General features: G+C 33.7%; 2 protein-coding genes across 3 annotated transcripts; both read left to right on the forward strand.

Moving 5' to 3' along the window:
* The first annotated feature begins 5,415 nt into the window (after window positions 1-5,415).
* Window positions 5,416-9,556, forward strand: LOC108744081. Of its 2 annotated transcripts, XM_025973799.1 has the most exons (11): window positions 5,416-5,489; window positions 7,500-7,538; window positions 7,690-7,752; window positions 7,830-7,850; window positions 8,035-8,097; window positions 8,175-8,195; window positions 8,396-8,458; window positions 8,536-8,556; window positions 8,755-8,817; window positions 8,895-8,925; window positions 9,431-9,556. In XM_025973799.1, the coding sequence occupies exons 1-10, from the start codon at window positions 5,444-5,446 to the stop codon at window positions 8,906-8,908; spliced, it is 414 nt and encodes a 137-aa protein (XP_025829584.1). In that variant the 5' UTR covers window positions 5,416-5,443; the 3' UTR covers window positions 8,909-8,925; window positions 9,431-9,556. The 2 variants fall into 2 exon arrangements, with proteins under 2 accessions (XP_025829584.1, XP_025829585.1); XM_025973800.1 differs by lacking the exons at window positions 8,396-8,458; window positions 8,536-8,556.
* Window positions 9,557-13,038: 3,482 nt separating this feature from the next.
* Window positions 13,039-21,473, forward strand: LOC108744065 (ADP/ATP translocase 3-like). The gene is made up of 5 exons (XM_025973771.1): window positions 13,039-13,187; window positions 17,736-17,964; window positions 18,449-18,693; window positions 21,001-21,162; window positions 21,435-21,473. Exons 2-5 carry the CDS (start codon window positions 17,784-17,786, stop codon window positions 21,471-21,473), a joined length of 627 nt encoding a protein of 208 aa, XP_025829556.1. The 5' UTR covers window positions 13,039-13,187; window positions 17,736-17,783.
* The last annotated feature ends 227 nt before the right edge of the window (window positions 21,474-21,700 follow it).

The raw sequence follows: 21,700 nt of genomic DNA on the forward strand, positions 1-21,700 counted from the left end.
ACCAGGGTCCGACTGGCCCTTGACTGTACTTTCAAATACTTTTTTCTCAAAAACGGTGGACTTTCGGGCCGCTAAAGATTTACTTAATTTCCTTGTTTTATAGTATCCCATCACTTCCCGTAAACTTGCTACTTATTTCGGAAACACCCTGTGTATTCTAAGTGATGTCCACAGGTCTGCCTATGCATAATAAATAAGCCGCATCAGCTGATATGTTTACTGTAATGATTCTATCAATCATAAATACTAGTGAAAATCATTTTTGCGTTACTCTTTCCCTTATATCTGGACGCCGTGGACTCAAATTTTTATTTGATTACGAGTCTCTAATAATTTTTGAAGTGAAACTTCTTTGGACTCGATGAGAGTAAAATCTCAAGGCCATGAAACGACACATTTTGCAACGTTTCGTGTTGCAAAGCGTTAGGCAATGAGAATAGTAAGCCACGCATGCGCATATCGGCACAATAGTATAGTGCTAAATTAATTTTTTGTGAAGTTATATTAGAGTAAGTGTATTACAGTAAATGTTTATTTGACAACAATTAATATTTATTTAAGAGTGAGTATTATTATGTATTAATTCTAATTCCTTGTAGTTATCGATAGTTTACGGCTTCTTAAGCACTTGGAAAAATAAACGGAAGAGAAAAAAATTTGACCATTTTTTTTGTTTTTGAATTACATAAAAATGTATTAAAGTAATACTTCATAGATGGACTAAAGATGAAATATGTTGGAAAACATAAACCCTGAAAATTCTCGTGCTCACTCTTTCTTTCACCAATCATTACTTATTCGTTATAAAAGTATCGAGATCGTTAAAGAAATTTCACTTCTTTCATGTGTACTGAGTTGCACGTGTTGTTTTTTAATATTAAGTTTTTTTTTAACGAAACAATAGATAATATGTAATCAACTATATTCCATGATTAATTAAACAGATTTGTAATCGAATCGCCTCAAAAAAATAATTAAAATTGTATCTGCATCAATAATATTAATAATAACACGTAGTAATTTTAAGTCAATGCTTGTTAGTAATAAATAAAAAATAAATATTTCAGATAAGTTATCAGGTGCTTTTTTTTATTTTACAGACTGGTGGTTCTTCAAGAAACGCATCGATAAACATATGGATCCCATAGAAAATTTCAATAATTATAAAGGGGTAATACAACATTGTATAAAAACAAATACTCTATGAATTAGACAAAATTATTACATAGCATTAAATTAAAAAAAAGCCGCGTGCAATTCAAGATGGTCAAATTTTTTTCTCTTCCGTTTGTTTTTCAAAGTGCTTAAGAAACCGTAAACTATCGATAACTACAAGGAATTAGAATTAATACATAATAATACTCACTCTTAAATAGATATTAATTGCTGTTAAATAAACATTTGCTGTAATACACTCACTGTAATATAACTGCGCAGATACCGGGTGACTGTAATACCGATATGCGCATGCGCGCCGTTATATTCTCATACTCTATCGCGTCGTGAGACAAAACGTTGAAAAACGTGTCGCTTCATGGCCTTGAGATTTTACTTCCATCGAACCTAAAGAAGTTTCACTTCAATAAAATTAACGCTTAAAATATTATTAATGTTTCCATGGTAAGGTCTTCCCACTACTGCGTATCTTCCCTATTAAATCATTACCGTTTTTATCTAACAACAGCATTTAAGTGTTACATACATAGTATTCACAAATTCATAATTAGGTCATTGGTAGAAAGTTGGTACAACTAAATTATTTATTTAAAACTGCAAGCTAACATCTACTTATCTAGTGGTCAATTGGTAACCGTTTAAATATCGGAATCAATAATAATCTAGGGCAGAGGTTTTTAACCCTTTTCTGCCCACGGATCCCTAGGAAGTCAAGCACAAATCCAAAGACCCTTTAATAAATAAACATCAACACATTTCAGACCATTTATTTTAGTAGGTATTACAAGTACAAAAAACTTATTTTTAAAAAAATACGTTAATGTGGTTAGTGCTGCTTTTTCGCAACTAAGCGTAGCTTTTATGAGAAATGGTGGCACTTATTTATTATTGTTCAATGGTCCATAGGTGGGATTGCGGCGGACGCTCGCACATATATTCGCGGCCCCTGGGGGTCCGCCGACCACAGGTTAAGAAACACTGATGTAGAGGAGTCGAATTCACGATCACAGAGAAGCAAATAGTGCACGGTGGTGAGGCAGCTTACCGTTTTTATTCACCCTGTCATGGTTCTCTATCATTTTCTAAGTTCCTCAATTATATAACAAGATAGGCTAATATTATTATTACATTATTAAATTATTTATCAATTATAGTTAACTTATTGTTTGAGTAAATAAATTGCTTTTATTTATTATCTAATGTGAAATTGTTAACGTTAGAACGAATTTTCTAGCGCAGTTATTAATTTAAATAGGTTTCGTACGTACCTATATGTAATTTATTTTACACAAAATCGCATTTATCTAACAATCTGTTACTACTTTCTTTATCACATTTATCTAAGGTGTTCTTTATACTGTCATAGAAAACTTCCGATTATTTCCTGAGACTTCCTGTGTTTCTTTTGTTGGGTTACCTTGTAATAATATGGTTTACGATCGCGTGTCGGTTTTTGACGGCATTTTTAAGTGCCGCTATAACGATCGCCATTTGCGGTATTCATTCCTAAAAATACCCATTTTGGATTCTTTTGGATTTTATAGTGTTTTGCATAATATTTATAAATAGTTGTACTTCTAATCGTCAGAAAACATCGTACCTAATGAGTTTCTTTTTATTAAGGCTCTTCATATAATTACATTTCTATACTGCTACTTCTACGCATTTACAAAAGCCTTTCAATAATACATTGATGGAAGTCTAGTAATGCATTCTTTAATAACTTTGCCTAATACTATTTAAGCCATAATAGGCCTATATGATCCCCCCATCGTCATTACAAAGATTCGTTTACAAAATAACTTTAAATAATATTAAATTATTAAGTTAAAGATCACAAATATGATTTTTTTAAGCAAAATGAACACAATGTTGCTGTTTCTAAAGTTGACAAGTACACCAGTGTGTACAATAGTCATTAACAAACATATGTATAAAGAATTAATGCAGGATTTATTAAATAATAAGAAAACTTATAAAATTTTGCATAAACTCTCTACTAACAATATTAGAACGAATTTTCTAGTAAATCAGCTATCCATATGCATACTAATAACTAACTAACTACTAACTCCGGCTGTCATCCAAAGGCCTATTTATATTAACATCGAATTCTCGTGAACAGTTTTAATTCTTCTCGAAAATTTCGGGACTCCTATTGTTAAGAAGGCAAACATGTGTCACTCAGGATATGATTTATTTACCTTTTGCGTCTTTAGTAAAAAGTTGCCACCTATCGGTCGGTCCCTGTCTGCGAGCATACTCAATAGCTGTCGATAATAATTAATCTACGTAATAATCAGTAGATGTTTGTATGTAACAATATTAATAATAATCTAAACAAATGTTTAAACAAAATAATGAATAAAATACTTATTTTTTGAGTAACAAAATGGGTGGGATAGAATAGTGTTGGTATGTACTTTTAATATATGCATACATGCCGACGGCCAATTTGCAGAAGTTACCCAAAATATCACAACATTTTGAAAAAACGCATTTTCAACGCAAAACTGCTCACAATATAAGAGGACGAAACACGTGACTGCGTTTTTTCAAAATGTTGTAGTAGTTGGGGCAAGTTCACTCAGTTTAATTATTTACTTCGCCACAGTCTCCTTTTGTATTTTTATTTTAGTAAACCAACAACTTAAACAACGAGCTCCCCCACGAGTAAACTTGATAAACTAAATGTGAGGACTCCTTTTGAACTATTTGAACGACTTCTCAGTGGCGTAGTGTGAATTTCTGCCACTCGGGGCGAACAAAAAATTTTGCCGCCCCTCACATTTTCATCATCTGGGGCCATATTATCATCTGAACACCCCGCCATCAGGTTATGCCACTCGATTTTCTAACGATGTGTAACTTCTTTGGCGATGTCTATACCTTTATAACGAATAAATAATGATTGGTGAAAGAAAGAGTGAGTACGAGAATTTTCAGGATTTATGTTTCCCAACATATTTTATCTTTAGTCCACCTAAGGAGTATTACTTTAACAGGTTTTTATGTAATTCAATAACAAAAAATGGTCAAAATTTTTTCGCTTCCGTTTATTTTTCCAAGTACTTAAGAAACCATAAACTATAAATAACTACAAGGAATTAGAATTAATACATAATAGTACTCACTCTTAGATAAATATTAATTGTTGGTAAATAAACATTTACTGTAATACAGTTACTGTAATATAACTGCACAGATATAACCAAAAAATTAATTTAGCTCTATACTATAGTGAATATACATTGTACTATAATATATGAGGTGCCGGTCACCAACAGCTGACTGACTTATCGCTTCACGAGACGAAACGTTACAAAACGTGTCGTTTCATGGCCTTGAGATTTTACTCTCATCGATCCCAAAGAAGTTCCACTTCAAAAAGACATATCTTTACATACATTTCGTTCGTCTCGTCTTTCTCATCCGAACCACCACCCACCCATTCCCGCATTAGTGGCTGGTGGGAATGAAACACCCAAAAGTTTTTAGAAATGTTAGGTAGTAAGTTTTGATCTTGCTCTCTATTGTACATTATATGTGCTATTGGCGATTTCACTATTTATTTATATATTTTAATTTTGTGGTGTGATTTTCCTTTACATGCTATAATTTGTTTTGTGTTTTGTCTTGTGTGTGTATTGGTGTGATCCTAATTGTATTTTTCTTATTTGTGATTTTATTTTCATTTTTTTGATAAACCGACAAATTTAATTGTTTTTCCAGTAATATAAAAACGAAAAGCGAATGCAAAAAAAGCACCTCGAACTTTTACAGATAAAACTGCTACATCGACCGCTCTTTCGGTTTGTAAATAACAATAAATTGAAATTAAAAAAATGTTATCTATCTACAAATTACTGACACGGGCAGAGCAATGGTCAGATTAAATCAAAGGGTTTGTTTATCAAATTAAAATTAATTCCAGGGAATACAGCTATCGGATGATTAACATCTTGCGCTTATGAGATTATATCTCCTTTTGTTTATCGATTCGACTTCAGAAAGTAATTATGATTTCCGAGGTATGGAAATCCATATTATCCAGTTATTTCACACAGCACAAAAAGTTAAAAAGGAAAAAAACTTAACAAGTAGATTATACTTTATCAAATAAAGCAATTTATAGAAAACCAAAGTACTTATACTAATTAATTAATTTTACCGTTTATTTATCTGAAGAATTGATCAATAATTTTTCATATATAAACAGCAACATTCGTGAGACATTCATAAAGTGACAATACGTTTCAGTAACAAAATGTCCAAAACCATTTTATTTTCCTTTGCAATTGTGTGCATTTCTGGTAAGTCATTTATAGCGTTATTGAAACATAAGATTATGGTTATTTTTCTATATTTCACACCTTCTCCACTTTCCTAAAATACGACCCTGTATTTTTAAAAAATTTTTTTAATTGGCTCTACCTATCCTCAGCCTTATTTACCAACTTATAGCATTCCTTCCAAGTTCTACTAGCCTTACATCTTTCTAATTCAAGTTTCAAAAATTTACCTCCTTGTTACACATCCTACCCCGTCTGTTATCCTTTTTCTAATAATTTTATGCTCTACACCCATTCCCTATCCTACATTTTGTCAGCACGTATATTCTCTTTCCCTCCTTGTAATAATAACTCCTTTTGGACATATCCGCCAGGGGTCACACGTGGCGCGTGATGCTTTGACGCGTGACGTTACACGTTTCGGTTGGATACCCTAGTAAATTTCCTTCCTATCGTCGAGAAAGAAGTTTTACTTTAGAAATACTGTTATAGATAGAAAAATTAATTTTATGTGATCGTCCGACATATCATACGTAAATTGTTCAGAATTAAATTGAAATATATAGTATTAATAACCTAAATATTAATTTAAAATTTTAAATATGATAGCCAATAAAAAAACATCAACACGAGCGAAACCGTTGGTAAAACCTAGTTTATTATAAATAATCATAAGTGAAAGCAAGGGTTTGAATATGGGACTAGAAAAATCTTCAGTTTGATTTTAGTTACAATGTCATAATTCGTAGTTACCCGAAAAGAACTAGTTTCTTAAAATTTTCTATTATCTCTACTTACTGACCTTGCTTTTGTTAATGTATCTTAATTAATGCTGCCTTAAAAGTCCATTTTTACGGAGGTCAATGGTTCGAATTCAAAAACTATTGCACAGGGAATTAAAAGGCTTTTCAAATGGTATGTAGTTTGACCTGACCTTCCCTTTAAAAACTCAAAGGAACTGTCCCACCCTGCTCTGAGGTTGAAACAGCATGAATTAATGTAGATGCTCCCCTTACAATTGAAATCGACGTGTCTTCGCTTTTTACCCAAAATGATATACTGTTTGTTTCAAGAAGTTAGAGATATGCCCCTTCCCTTTATTAGGATGCGCCGTAGCATAATTCCAAATTCAATCATATTTGTCTGCGGAGCTCATTTCTCCACCGATCATCGAGCGAGAACTAGACAAAAGTGTACAGTACCATTTGCAAAATTATTTAAACTGCCTCGTTAAAAATTAAGAATATGCTTTATTTAAAAGCATATTTAGCAAAAAATAATAACAAGTGAATTAACTTAACGTTCTACACACCCATAAAACTTTTGCTTTATTGTCTATTGTTAATTTATGTACATTTTTGTTTTAAGAAACTGCTAAACATTTTCGTCTAGTACTGTACAGTTCTAGCCGATCTCCTAAGACCGCTAATTGAGAGCTCTGCACGTTCAGTCTTGTTCCAACTATTTCTGTCTTGCTCACGCCTAGTGTGTATTCTTTCTATCTTCGCGCAATTTCTTCAAGGTCACAATTCTAACAAATTAAAATAGACTGTACAATTGTATTTACTAATTTCAATGGACCACTTTCTATACAGTCGAAGATAGACGTTTAAGTTCGCTCACATTTCTAGTTATCAACTCAAATATGTACGTAAAAATTAGCGATCTTTAATTTTGATTACTCGATAATATTCTGACTATCGAAACTTGGGAAGCCTTACACACACTTCCAGCTTTTAATTAAACGTTTTAATAGTCAGCTAATAGTTCCACAACATAATAGTGTGGGACGAGATAGCCACAACCGTTATAATTTTTCAAGACCGTATTCTTTACAAATTTCAACTCATATTTCGTCGTTTCTCTACCTCTTTATCCACGACTATATCAATGATGAACAAGTATATATATATATATAAATATACTTACCCTACAACATTATTTGGTATATAGAGTGATATTCGCTGTTAAGCTATACCTATTGGCTTTTTTTTATTGTTAAGTTAACTTTATCCTAATTCTTTTTCTTAGGTGTCCTTGCCAGGCCCAACTTCAATACAGCCACTGATTGTAAGTAAATTTTATTTATTTCTCATAAACTAATTTAGCTTAAAAGAAATTTATTCTACACTAAGTTATTGCATCTTATACTGATTTTCGACATACGATTTTATTTAGTATACATAATATTAGATAAACAACGTACTTATTCTATTTTCAGTTAGGGATGGTGATGGTTCTGAACTAGGTGCTGCTGATTACACAGATCCCGGTGCAAACCATGGTGAGTTGAATTGAACTTACAACTTAAATCAAACATGTGAAGCCCATTTCAAAATAACGTTTTCTTTTCTGTTTTAGGACATGGATTCAGAAGTCAAGGTGAGAATTTTGTACACCCTAATTCCATGATGTATAAGAACGTTCAATATTTAATTAACAAAAATTAAGAAAGTCAGTCATTTGTGTTTAAAACAAATTTGTTGGATACTAATTTGTTGTATCCAATACTGATTTTCCACTTGCGATTTCAATTAGATAAACAACATACTTATTTTATTTTCAGTTAGGGATGGTGATGGTTCTGATCTAGGTGCTGCTGATTACACAGATCCCGGTGCAAACCATGGTGAGTTGAATTGAATTTGCAACTTGAATAGAAAATGCGAAGACTATTTCTAAATAACATTTTGTTTTCTGTTTTAGGTCATGGATTCAGAAGTCAAGGTGAGAATTTTGTACACCCTAATTCCATGATGTATAAGAATGATCGAATTCAATTAAAATAGGCAGGGATGAACTTTTGTGTAAAAATTCCCCAGCAAACAGTTTAAAAGAAATTAATTCGATACTAATTTGATGTATCTAATACCAATTTTCGACTTGCGATTTCATTTAGATAAACAACTTACTATTTCTATTTTCAGTTAGAGATGGTGATGGTTCTGAACTAGGAGCTGCTGATTATACAGACCCCGGCGCAAACCATGGTGAGTTGAATTGAACTTGCTCTTGAATCAAAAATGTGAAGCCTTTTTCTAAATAACATTTTTCCTTTCTGTTTTAGGTCATGGATTCAGAAGTCAAGGTGAGAATTTTGTACATCTTAATTCCATGATGTATAACAATCAATAGTCAATTAAAATAGGAAGGGATGAACACTTGCGTGAACATTTCACAGCAAACAGTTTAAAGCAAATTTATTGGATACTTACTTATTGTATCCAATACTGATTTTCGACTTGCGATTAAATTTAGATAAACAACGTATTATTTCTGTTTTCAGTTAGGGATGGTGATGGTTCTGAACTAGGAGCTGCTGATTATACAGACCCCGGCGCAAACCATGGTGAGTTGAATTGAACTTGCAACTTGAATCAAACATACGGAGCTCATTTCGAAATAACATTTTCTTTTCTGTTTTAGGTCATGGTTTCTAAACAATAAGATGAAGGAGGTAAGAATTTTCATTACCATAAACTAGCAAAACAATGAAAATTAGGTTTAAAAAATTATGAAAGGCTGTGATTGGCATTTGCATAAAAAATTCTTCATACGGTTTAAAATAATATGCGATGTTTATTGTTTGACTTTAATTGGTGATGCATAATATTTTAAACAATACGAAAAACTAGTAGATACTTCATCGGACAATGTATACTAGGCCTCACTCAACACGTCGTTTTTTAGAACAATATAAATTGTTTTTATACCGATTACTACACATAATTTAATAGAATCGTTTGCCTTTCGTGCAGATATCGTTTTTTATTCGCTTTAACTTTTAAAGTAATTTTTTATTTCCATCAAACTATACGTACATGCAAAAGATTAGACAGTTAGTGGAATTGTGTTAAAAATTGATCATAAAAGATTTGGTTAATAATAATAGGTAGGATGAATGAAGATGGATGCAACCGTGTAATGAAAATATTTATATCTACCATCAGTTCTGTTTCTAGGTGGTCATAATTGCTGAAGGCGATGTACTTAGCAGCAGCATGCTTTACTGAATATATATATATACACATGTAGAACATAAAATGTATTAAATAGAGTGTCTACACAAATAAATGTTAGAAATATGATGGTGTTTTTTTTTGAACAGCTATAGTGAGTTGTAGTTTGCTTACCAAAAGAAGGTCTTTGGTTTTTAAGACAAATACCCTTCATAGTAAATCTGTGAAAGGCTGAGATTTACTAAATGCTATGAAGAATAATGTAACAAAAGAAAAAATGAAATAAGCATTATAAGAAAGTAACAGTGATTAGTTACATCTGAAGGTTTAAACAGGGAAATTCTTACTTCAATGGTTTCACGGCTAGTATTCATTCGCTTCCAAGGAAGGAGTCGAAGATAGCATCAATACACTATGCCGAAAAGTATGCAGCAATACCCATCTCATAATCATCTGCGAACTTATATCAAGATCAAGTGCATTTTTGAAATGATCTTGGGCACAGTCATCAAGATCGAGATAGTGGTCAACCTTGCGTGTTCCTCTTTAAATCCAATAACTTTTGTATAATGAACATTTCTCATTATCATCATAAGGTCGTCAGTCAGTCGACATTCATCTCCACTCTTGCCTATCTTGAGTTAATCATCGCATTTCCCTGAAACTAGAACAACCCATATCCTATACTATCTCGAACAGTGATCTAATCTAGGTCTACCTCTACCCCTCCTAACTTCCGTTTCTGCCTCTTATTTGTCTCTGACTAGACCTTCATACCAGAGATGGTGTCCTACCAACCTATCTCGCCTATTTCTTATTGACTTCCATAGAGTCAGTCCTCTATTCTCCTATTCTTTCTAATAGCTCTTCATTTCTGACCTTCTCTATCCACAGTATCCTCATTATTTACCTGTAACACTACATTTCGAATGTTTCTAACCTTTTCTTTTCCGCCGCATACACCGCCTATGCATCGCACCCGTACTGCGCCGCGCTTCAACCATACACCTTTAACAATCTTTTTGGAATTTGTAAATTAACCGTTCGTGAGCATAGAAGTGACTTCTTTTTATTGAAGACTATTCGACCCTGCGCTATACTCTGTTTTATATCCCTACTACTCCTTCCGTCCTGACTTACTTGACTTCCTAGATACCTAAAACCAGTCACTTCTTCTAATTTTTCGTCTCCTTTCTTTACATTCGCTCTTTCCATACTTTATCTTCCCTGAAGAAATAATCGATTGAATATGATATCAATTACACATTAGGCATGCCAAAAAGCGTGCGCTAATTTGATCCATAACTCAGAAGCGAAGCAAATGCTGCAGCAATAAAATTCTATAGATAAAAAATATTTCGCTCTTTTCTCTTGTCCTTCCCGCCTCCAGTCTACTGCCCACCCACCAACACCACCATGAGTAGCAGATTGGAACGAAATGCCTTTGAAAAGTTTGTTCTGGTTTGACGGATCCACTGTTATGACAGGAAAAGCGAAAAATGTCAACTCTTCCAAATGGAGACCTTAATATTTTAACTGGTAATTGAATATTTGAACTACGGGAGATTATCTATATACTTATGTTAAAGCATTGACTGATAAAAAAAACGCTCAAATTTTTGAGATATACGAGTTGTCAACCGACGTACAACTTCTGAATGTTATCAATACAACAGGAAAACATTATTTGCATGCGATAAGCAACGCATATGACCTTGATAGAAAGAATACCCAAGAAAATATGAACGTGTATACCTTCAAGCGTACGTATGACGTCATCTTCCGAGCTATGTATGACGCGTTTCCAATTGTACATTAGCTTGCTGGAAAGAGGGGATAATATTCGAAGTACTTACACAATACATTGTCTCGTTTTTATCAATTTATATGATTATTAAAGCAACAAAGAATATAAAAAAAACTTTAAATTATTATTTTAATCTGTCAAGACTGGCTGATACAATGATAAAACTTCTTTCATCCTATTATCTTGTTAAACTAATACGCGAATATCAATAATTGTTTAATTATTTTTACGTTACAAATTTTAAAAAAAATTAAGTACCCTCTTCAGATTTTCCTGTTTATTTATTTATTCTTATCGCATAATAAGAATATATCTACGTATAATTATTAGTAAAAAAGTGGACAGACAGACACACGAGAACCCTCTGAAAACTATCCAGGATATACATAGGTACTTTAATTTTATTAAGAATTGTTCAAGAAGAAGAGATGACAAAAATTTCAACTTTTCTTTAAATAATTCTTTAAACATTAATGTGAAGTCAGTTCAATTTATTTCCCGTTATACCTCACCTCAAGTTAATGAGAAAAAATTTGTTGCTGATCTCAAAAAGTTTATTGTACGTATGTATTTAAAATGCACATTTTACTAATAATGTAGCATTAAAATTAGGTGTCATTATCATCATAAGGTTATAAGTCCTAAGACTGATTGAACACGCACCTCCGCTCTTTCCTATCCTGAGATAATCTTGGCATTTCCCTAAAGCTAAAGCAACCCATAATCTTAACTATTTGCTAACAGTAATCTAACCTAGGTCTACCTCTACGCCTCCTAACTCCTGTTTCTGCCTCTGATATGTCTCTGACTAGCCCTTCATGCCTGAGAAGGTGTCCTACCAACCTATCTTGCCCACTTCTTATTGACTTCTATAGAGTCCTCTGTTCTCTTACTCTTTCTAATATCTTCTCATTTCTAACCTTCTCTATCCACGGTAGCCTCATCATTGGTCTGTAACCCTGCTTTCACACAGACGGTTTTCTAACGGTAACCGTGTCGTGCCGTGCCGTAATTTCATTCTGCTTTGCGTTCACACTGCACGCGGTTTTTCACTTCGGGTTTAGTTTTGTTTTGATACGTGACCAAAATGGACGAAAGAAAAAAACGCATGTTGTTATTAATGATATGGCATAATCGCAGAAAAACAAAAAAAACAAGAAGATTTTGGATTCATCCACTACTTGAAAACAGACAATTGATGGGTGAATTTGTAACATTATTTCGTGAGCTACGAGAGGATAATTCCAAATTTTTTAATTATTTTCGAATGTCCATGAGGAGATTCGATGAATTATGCGTAAAATTGCAGTTAGTACGCGAAGCTGAAATATTAATGGGGATTGCTGGAAAGTACAAGTAATAAAAGTTATTGATAGCGATAGAATTGAATACAAAACAATTTGAATACACTGTTCCAAATATTTTCACAGAGAATAATAATAATAGAAAGACAGANTCTGACTTTTGAGGTTTAATTTTCTATTGATATTAAGTTTTTTAATGGAGTAATTATCACAAAAAGAATTATGGATACATGGCAGACGAAATTAAATTATTTCTGATACATTTCGCTATATCAGGTATTGCAGCAGCTATTTCGAAGACTCTTATAAGTCCATTGGAACGAACGAAACTTATTTTACAAAATCAGGAGGCGTCTCATCAAATTTTGAAAAGTGATGTGCCGAAATACAAAGGAATTATCGACTGCTTGATAAGACTTCCTAAAGAACAGGTTTGGGAAACTTTTATATATGCTTTAAATGCTAGGTTAGAACAGAGTATCTTCATTAAAAAAGTTATGCGGCAGCTGTATCGAAGACCCTTATAAGTCCGCTGGAACGAACGAAGCTTATTTTACAAAATCAGGAGGCGTCTCATCAAATTTTGAAAAGTGATGTGCCGAAATACAAAGGAATTATCGACTGTTTGATACGACTTCCTAAAGAGCAGGTTTGAGAATCTTTCAAATGTATTTTAACCGAGACAGTGAATGTTTTTAGGGTTAAATTAAATGCATCAGTTAATTAATTTTTACCACTACAGATAACCTCAAATTAATGTTACTGTTATGTCATTAATTTAAGGTTATCTGTAGTGGGTAAATTTAATCAACAAATTAATTCACTAATATATTATATTTTATCTTTAGCAAATGTTAATAGGTACACCACTGCGTCTGAACTTTAAATTTCATAAAACAGCAAATTAGTTCAAAATGGGATCTTACATCCGTCAGTTATTTTCTATCATATAAAATATATATAAATATGTACAAACTAAAGTTTAATAATGTTAAAGAAAAATAATGTTTTAATATTATGCTTTTGGTAAAAGTTTATTTTACAAAACCCTCTGTGAAATTTCCCAAATTCAAATTAAAAATATCTCAAAAGGCTATAAAGGGTTGAAATGTCATAGGCGTAGCTAAGGGAGAAAACTTACTACCAATCCCCAACAAGAGACATAGCAACAGTGCAAGCCCGTGCAGTATATGGTGTTTCTGAAATAAGCTGTAAGCTTTTTAAGGGTGTTAACTACATGTAATGGGGAATCGCATGGTGAATAAAAAGTGTGATTAAGAGACAAAATTTGTAAGAATGCAACCCTAAATAAAGAAATCAAGGGGGTTACCGATATACAGGGAACGAACGTCCAATCCAGCGTCTAGAAAACAGGAAGTGCACCATTACGCTAGAAAAACATATGTCCATGCTCTTGTAGCGATACATCCTCAAGCACAGTCGGTAGAGTTTCTTATAAGAAAGTTAAATACATCACCCCATTAAACGCGCATCAGGTACAACAAACGGTCCAAATAGTTTGTTTACCGTGAATGATCAAAGCCAAAATAGGGGTGCAAATAATTTTATTGATGTAAAGTCAACATCAATCATTTTATATCAGAATATTTCCTACCCCATTTTGTTTCCCATCTTTTACATAGTGTAATAAGAGAGAAATAGAATCCATAGTTTCTTTAGCTTTGGGTTCATCTAATAAGTGAAGATTTTCGAATCGTTTTGGCTATACGTCTTCATTAGCATACCATAATATCTTCTAGTTTTCAGTTTTACACAGCTTGCGATTACCAATTCGATATTGTTTTGTGGGCTGTTTTGTCGTAATTCATGGAATTTCGTAGTTCCTTGCTAAAGGTACCCTAAGTGGTGATTTGGGAGGTGCTAATATCAATTTGGAACAAGAAAAGTTCCATGGAGCATGACATTGAACTCAGAAAACAATATCGATCCAATATTTTATATTATCTATTTTCAAGGAGTTTAGATTTTTTTTGGGCTCTCTTCAGTTAAACAATCAGAAGGCATTCATGGAATGTTTGTTTGTCCCATTTTTAAGCTTCTAGGTAATACTTTCAATGGCTAATGTGAGCAACTTTTATTCACCATTTTATATAAAATTTGATCGGTGATACTAGCAAAACATTTAACGGCAAAAATGGTATTTTGCATTTTATAAAAAGAAAATGCAAAATAAAAAATTACATTCTGGTTACATTGGGCAATCAATTTCACAGAGGATGTCGTAAACTCTAGCCACGGTATCAATGAAATAGGTAGTTTTATGTAGCATACTCGTAGTTCCACTTTTCTGTATGGAATCTAGATACCTGCTAGTCACTCAAAAATTAGAGAGTTAATTTTTTTCAGCAGAAGATCGCGTTATTAAAGATTCTTTTCAATAAACTGTACTATATCAAGTATTTATGGGACAAATGATAATAAAAATCTGACTTAAACCGGACCTTTCAGTCCATAAGATTTTGCTTTTTCTTTGTTTCCAACGTCAATGTAACTTTTTTGTTATATTTAAAGATTCTCAAATCATAAAATTAACGGACGAATTAGATAAACAAAGATTTTTTAATCATACTATTTTTGAGGAACAGACTCGTTTTCTACGTTTACCTAAGTAAAGTCTAAATGGTGATGGTTAATCCCACAATAGTAGTTGTTTATTAAGTGCTTCTACTAAATATTCACCTATTGGGACTTACCTCTGGGATACGGTAAAAAATTGGGAAAATAATTTTAAGACATGGTAGTCGCGTATGACGTCTTAAGGTTTTAATCCTTGTTCAGCATTTTGTTAGAGCGTGCATTTACCTAACCTTATCTTACATGGTAATACTTACCTTTTGTTTATGGTACTCTAGACAAAAATCGTTCCTAAAAATGTTTACTGTATGAGGTGGAGATAGATGAGCTAGGTTATCTCATAATGAGACAAGAGTTCGATGTAGCATTAAAAAACTCAAAGAATAATAAGGCGCCAGGTGTACATGGGATACAGGGGAAAACTCTAAAACATGCAGAACAAGAGGTTAGGGATCGTATGTTTAAGCTAATTAGTCATTTACGAGACGGGGAAAGTTCCAGAGGATTATAAACGGAACGTGGTAGTAACCATACCTAAAAAGAGAAGAGCGAGACATTTAGAACAATCAGCTTAACTTCCCATGCGTCAAAAATCTTAACTAGAATTGTACAGAGGAGGATGGAAAAAAGGGTGGAATAATATTAAGGGAAGATCATTTTGGGTTTAGACGAAATAGAGGAACGCGAGAGGCCATTCTAGCTTTAATGACAACAATAGAGAAAACGATAGAAAAAAGAAAGAGGGCGTACATAGGATTGGTAGATTTAGAAAAAGCTTTTGACAATGTTAAATGGGACAAGATGTTAAATATACTTAAAAATGTAGGGATGAGTTACAAAGACAGATGAGTAATACTTAGTTTTGTATTAAGAACAACAGGCAGTTATAGAGATGGTACTGGAACGTAGAGAAGTAAATATTACGAAGGGAGTCTGACAGAGATGCACACTGTCACCGCTACTTTTTAATCTATACATCGAAGATGCGATCAAGAGGTGTTGGCAAAACAGTATTGTATGAAAAAAAATAAAAATAAGTACTGATATGCAAGGCAAGGAAAAGTAGGGGAAAAGCGAATATAAAGGTAGGAGACGAAAAATAAGAAGAAGTGGCTGATTTAGGTACTTAGAAAGTCAGATAAGTCAAGACGAAACGAGTAGGATATTATAGCGCAGGGTCGAGTCGCCTTCAATAAAAAGAAGTCACTTCTATGCTTGCGAACGGTTAATTTGGAAATTCGAAAAAGGTTGTTAAAGGTGTATGTTTGGAGCGCGGCGCTGTACGGGTGCGATACACGGACAGTGGTCGCGACGGAAAAGAAAAGGTTGGAAGCGTTCGAAATGTGGTGTTACAGGCCAATGATGAGGCTACCGTGGATAGAAAAGGTTAGAAATGAAAAGATATTAGAAAGAGTAAGAAAACAGAGGACTCTATGGAAGCCAATAAGAAATAGGCGAGTTGGGTTAGTAGGACACCTTCTCAGGCATGAAGTTCTAGTCAGAGACATATTAGAGGCAGAAAGGGAAGTTAGGAGGAGTAGAGGAAGACCTGCATTAGATTACTGTTCGCAAATATTTAAGGATATGGGTTGTTCTAGTTTTAGGGAAATGCGAAGATTAGCTCAGGATAGGAAAGGGTGGGGGCGCGTGCCCAACCAGTCTTAGGATTGACGACTTTATAACGATGATAATGTATGAGGTTAGGTTAATTTACGTTACGATGGTCAGAATAAGTCAGCCAAAATACAAAATTTGGTAAGTTTTTACATTAATTGGCATTGCTATTTTTGAGTGGTTTTTGCAAAAATGAGGTAAATTGTTACATTGTACACGTGAGGTGTTTGTTGCTTTTACAGAAATGTGAAGTGGAAAATGTAATGGAAGGGGGGAAAGGGGAAGGGTATTTTTGCGGGTTTAGTGACGGAATTTGTTGCATTGTATTGTATATATTTGAAAATTATCAGCATAAACACCTCTACAATATATTAAAAATTGAACGTCATCCTATTTGCTGAAACAAAGATAATCTTGTGACATCATTCCAACATATTAGCCCGCCTCCGGCGGGTAGGAACATTAAAGAAACCCCAGTCTCTCATAAATATAACGTTACCAATGCATTTTTGGCGGGAACAGCTGACGAAGGGTTGGAGTCAGGACCATACCTAACCGAAATTTTCTCTGATTAACAAAACTTTAGCAGACTGTATCTCATGCCACATTGCTTTCCGCTTGGAATAAACAGTACCACACGGTTCTATTTGCTGAGTATTACCTATCTAACCTCACTTCACGTTTCAACTCGTCTGTCAACTAATGTAAAAAATGACCCAAAATTTCGCCACTTATCTGCAATGAAGTCACTTTAGTTGCAACCAAAGTGCTTCAAACAAATGTATACATCTATAGGGTTGCTAGTTTGTCATTCTTATCAGATGGCAACATCAACGCGTTTCTTATCTCTCAAATGCTGAACATGGAATGGAATGAGTGTTTAAAAGAATCATATCATTCTCACTAATAATAAATCATTGTTTTTAGAAAGCAGTAGTAGAAACGATTTTACGAAGCAGCAGCTCAACTATTTCTCGTTTGTTTCCAGGGTATTCTGAGTTATTGGAGAGGAAATGGGGCAAACATACTTCGTTACATGCCTTTACAAGCTCTCAATTTCTCCTTTTATAATATGTACTACGATATATTTCAAAGTTATCGTTGTGGTGATTTAATAAAAACATTTGGTCCCGGAGCTCTTGCAGGACTTAGCAGTATATCTGTTGTTTTTCCACTGCAATTCTGCACCACAAGATTAGCGGTGGATATAGGAACAGGTAAAACAAAAATTTATAAACAATTAAAGAAAACGAATGTAAAGTTTTAAAAATGTATACTGATTGTTCACAACAATTGTTTCACCATAACATTGACTTCTTCAGGTGAAAACATTTAGAATATACAATGTTATGGTGAAACAATTGTTGTGAACTTTACTTTTGTTTCCTTTAATTTATTATGGAGTTTCAACAAGTAAAGCCTCCCACCATTAATTATTTATAAACAGCAGTGGAATAATATAAGAACAAAGGCTTTCACGGTCGGAATCCATAGCAGAATGAAGATTCGGGCTATAGGGCCGTGTTCTAAGTGAACTGTTTTGTCCAGACGTTTCGTAAATGAGCTGAAAATAGCCATTGTTTGCCTATTCTGAGCGCAATTCTACAATTGAATTGATCACTTCATTCTATTCTAGTTCGAGATAAATAGTTTCTTATCAGAAAGATTTATTACCTTGCGTCCAACATATATAATTTTTAGATAGCGGAGTGAATGCACCAAAACGAGAATTTTATGGGTTAAGGCATTGCTTATCAACTGTCGCAAAGGCCCACGGAATTTTGGGGTTATATAGGGGATATATAGCCAGCGCAGTAGGCCTAACGATCTATCGAAGTGTTTATTTCGGACTCTACCAAACATATAAGCAATTTAGTAAATCATACTTTCAACAAGCTCACTGGGAGGGAGGCAGTTTTATAGCATTTCAATTGATGGTAGCCGAGGTAGGTAAAATTTATTTTCGTTTAAGATACAGTAAAATTATATACCTATAGGTATACAATGAAATAGGAAAAGTTTAAATAAATTTCTTAAAAATTCAATTATGAATTTTCCTGACAAAAATAGAAGTCCTATGACGATGCGTTTTTTAAATTGAAACCTCAATTTTTTTTGTTCCGTATTTGGAATGTATGTCCAATTTTGACTAACAATGAGTAAGGGGAAGTCGGGAAATTTCGGGCACCTAAGGAAATGTGCTCATAAAAAGTTCCTATCGTATCCGAAAACATTCATAATTTTACTACTGATTCCTACGAATATTTGACAATTGATCTACCACAAAACAGAAATGTAGTTTACCATTCTAAGTTAAAAAAAAAATACAACGTGTAATTATACAATACGCTACTAAAGTGAAACTTCTTCAAACACATACATACCGTGGGTAAAGAAGTTTCACTTCAAAAAACTACAAAAATTTGAAAATGCTACGAACTGTTAAACAGTATGGATACACATGTGTATTTTATTTTACTTTTTGCTTCCTTCTTGGTTGCGTTGGATGCCACACGTATAATTGACTGCAGCAGTACCAAATTTCCTTATCGCATTTAAATTCTCCACAAACCAAACACATACCATTGATTTGAATTGGGTCAACATCAATGAGAATCAACTGGATTTCATGAAAAGATTCAAATTTGGAGTCCCAAACTCAACTTTTCTTGCGTAAAGCCCGTTTCTTTTGTTTTTCTTCTTCTTCTGCATTATTCTCCTGCCCTCAAGTTTTTTCAAGACACAAATTCCTATGTATAGTACAGTCGAAATAAGAAGGCAAAGTCACCAATAAATAATACACACTAAAGGTATATCGTTTTTCTCGTTCTTACAAACGGAAGATATCTTGTCTTTATTCTCTAGACACGCCTCCTCCACAGCTGCGTCGATGCCTAAACCTACGTTTCATAAGAATCAATCGAATAGAATGAGACGGTTGAAAACGTGCTTGTCTTGTTGTCTGTACCTACATTAAATGAGCAAATTTACAGGATCGGCTTAAGGTAGTAGTCGTGCTACAGTATGGTGAAAAAGTTATTGTAAGATCTAAGATAATTCAATGCAATAATATTTATATAATTTCGATTGTACATTTTACAAAATAATACTTACGTCTGTTTTTAAGTTCCACCTTCTTTTCGTATCCGGGATACGGTTCTGCAGCTAATGTTCAAAACCTCCGCCGCTATGTTTATAACGGAGATTTTTTCTCAACTTGTTTCTTTCTTTCTTTGAAAATAATTAATAACATTCCAAACAAGTTTTCTACTCTAAAAATTTAAAACTTCTTGGACCATTTCGTTGGAAGTTAACAACAAAAATAACAATAAAAACAACAACAACAACAATAACAATAACACCAACAGAAACAACGACAACAATAGTTACAACGAAAAAATAATTTAAACGATACATGTAGAGAGATGGCTATTCGCACAAATACACCAACTAAATTAAGCCGACCCTGTAAGTTTGCCCATTTTATGTAGGTACCAATGACAAGACAAGCATGTTGTCGAACGTCTCATTTTATTCGATTGATTCTTATGAAACGTAGGTGCAGGTCTCGACGCAGCTGTGGAGGAGGCGTGTTTAGAGAGTAAAGACAGGATATCTTCCGTTTGTAAGAAGGAGAAAAACGATATGCCTTTAGTGTGCATTATTTATTGGGGACTTTACCTTCTTATTTCGACTATAATATAAGTCATTCCGCTCAGCTCGCCATTACACCGACCGAGTTGCGCGGGATTCCCCCTATAAATAAATATATGCGTTCACCACCATGTGAAGATCACATAGAATTTACATAAGAATCGCAAAAATTAAGCGTACATCTACCGCATCCAAACAAAGAGTACCACTGCAACACACGTACGAGCAATATTACGAGATGACATCATATGTTCCTGACTAATTCCCAGCTATCCTGAAATGATCGGTGTTAATTACCCGTGGCGCGGAATTTACCCGCTTTCCCCAATTTCTTCAAAAGCACTCCTGTCAAAACAATTATAGAGTAAAACTTAAAATAAACCGAAAAATTGAAAAGCAAGAGGTGATGGTTTTATTTATTTAATTCATAAAAATCAGTTTAAAAATGCGCAATTAGAATGAGAACCAACCAATTCTCTTTTTCGAATGTTTTAGCTGTTAATTTATTTCAAAATGTTTAACAATATCTCAAGTCTTTTGTTCTCAGTACTTACACATGCCAAATATCTTGTATTTTTGAAATACTGCATTAATTTAAGACCATTACCACGATTGCTGCTTATACATCCTATCCATTTGATACTGCCGGAAGAAGAATGATGCTTGAGGCAACTAAGCCAATAGAATACCGACAAATCAAGAATTTGAGACACTCGTTTTATGTAATTTACATGAAAGAAGGCATAAAGGGCTTCTATAAGGTAATTAAATAAATTACACACCTTGATTCAACCTATTAAAGCTCAAAATAACGAAGTCAGTAACAGTCTAAAAAAAAACTACTAAAATAATCAAACAACTTGAAGAAGACGCACTACGCACAATGTAGTGTCATCATCATTATAAGGTCGTCAGTCCTAAGACTGGTTGGACACGCACCTGCACTCTTTCCTATCCCGAGTTAAACTTCGCATTTCCCTAAAACTAGAACAACCCACATCCTTAACTGTTCGTGAACAGTGATCTAACCTAGATCCACCTCTCCCCTCTGAACTCCTGTTTCTGCCTCTAATATGTCTCTGACTAGACTTTCATGCCTAAGAAACTTTCCTACCAACCTATCTCGCCAATTTTTTTTTTGACATCCATAGAGTTGTCTGTTCTCTTATTCTTTCTAATACCTCTTCATTTCTAACCTTTTCTACCCAGGTTATCCTCATCATTCGCCTATAACACTCCATTTCGAAAGCTTCTAACCTTTTCCTTCCCGTCGCGCCCACTATCCATGATTCGCACCCA

This window comes from Agrilus planipennis, unplaced genomic scaffold, assembly GCF_000699045.2.
Source record: "Agrilus planipennis isolate EAB-ADULT unplaced genomic scaffold, Apla_2.0 scaffold18, whole genome shotgun sequence".
Classification (NCBI taxonomy): Eukaryota; Metazoa; Arthropoda; class Insecta; order Coleoptera; family Buprestidae; genus Agrilus; species Agrilus planipennis.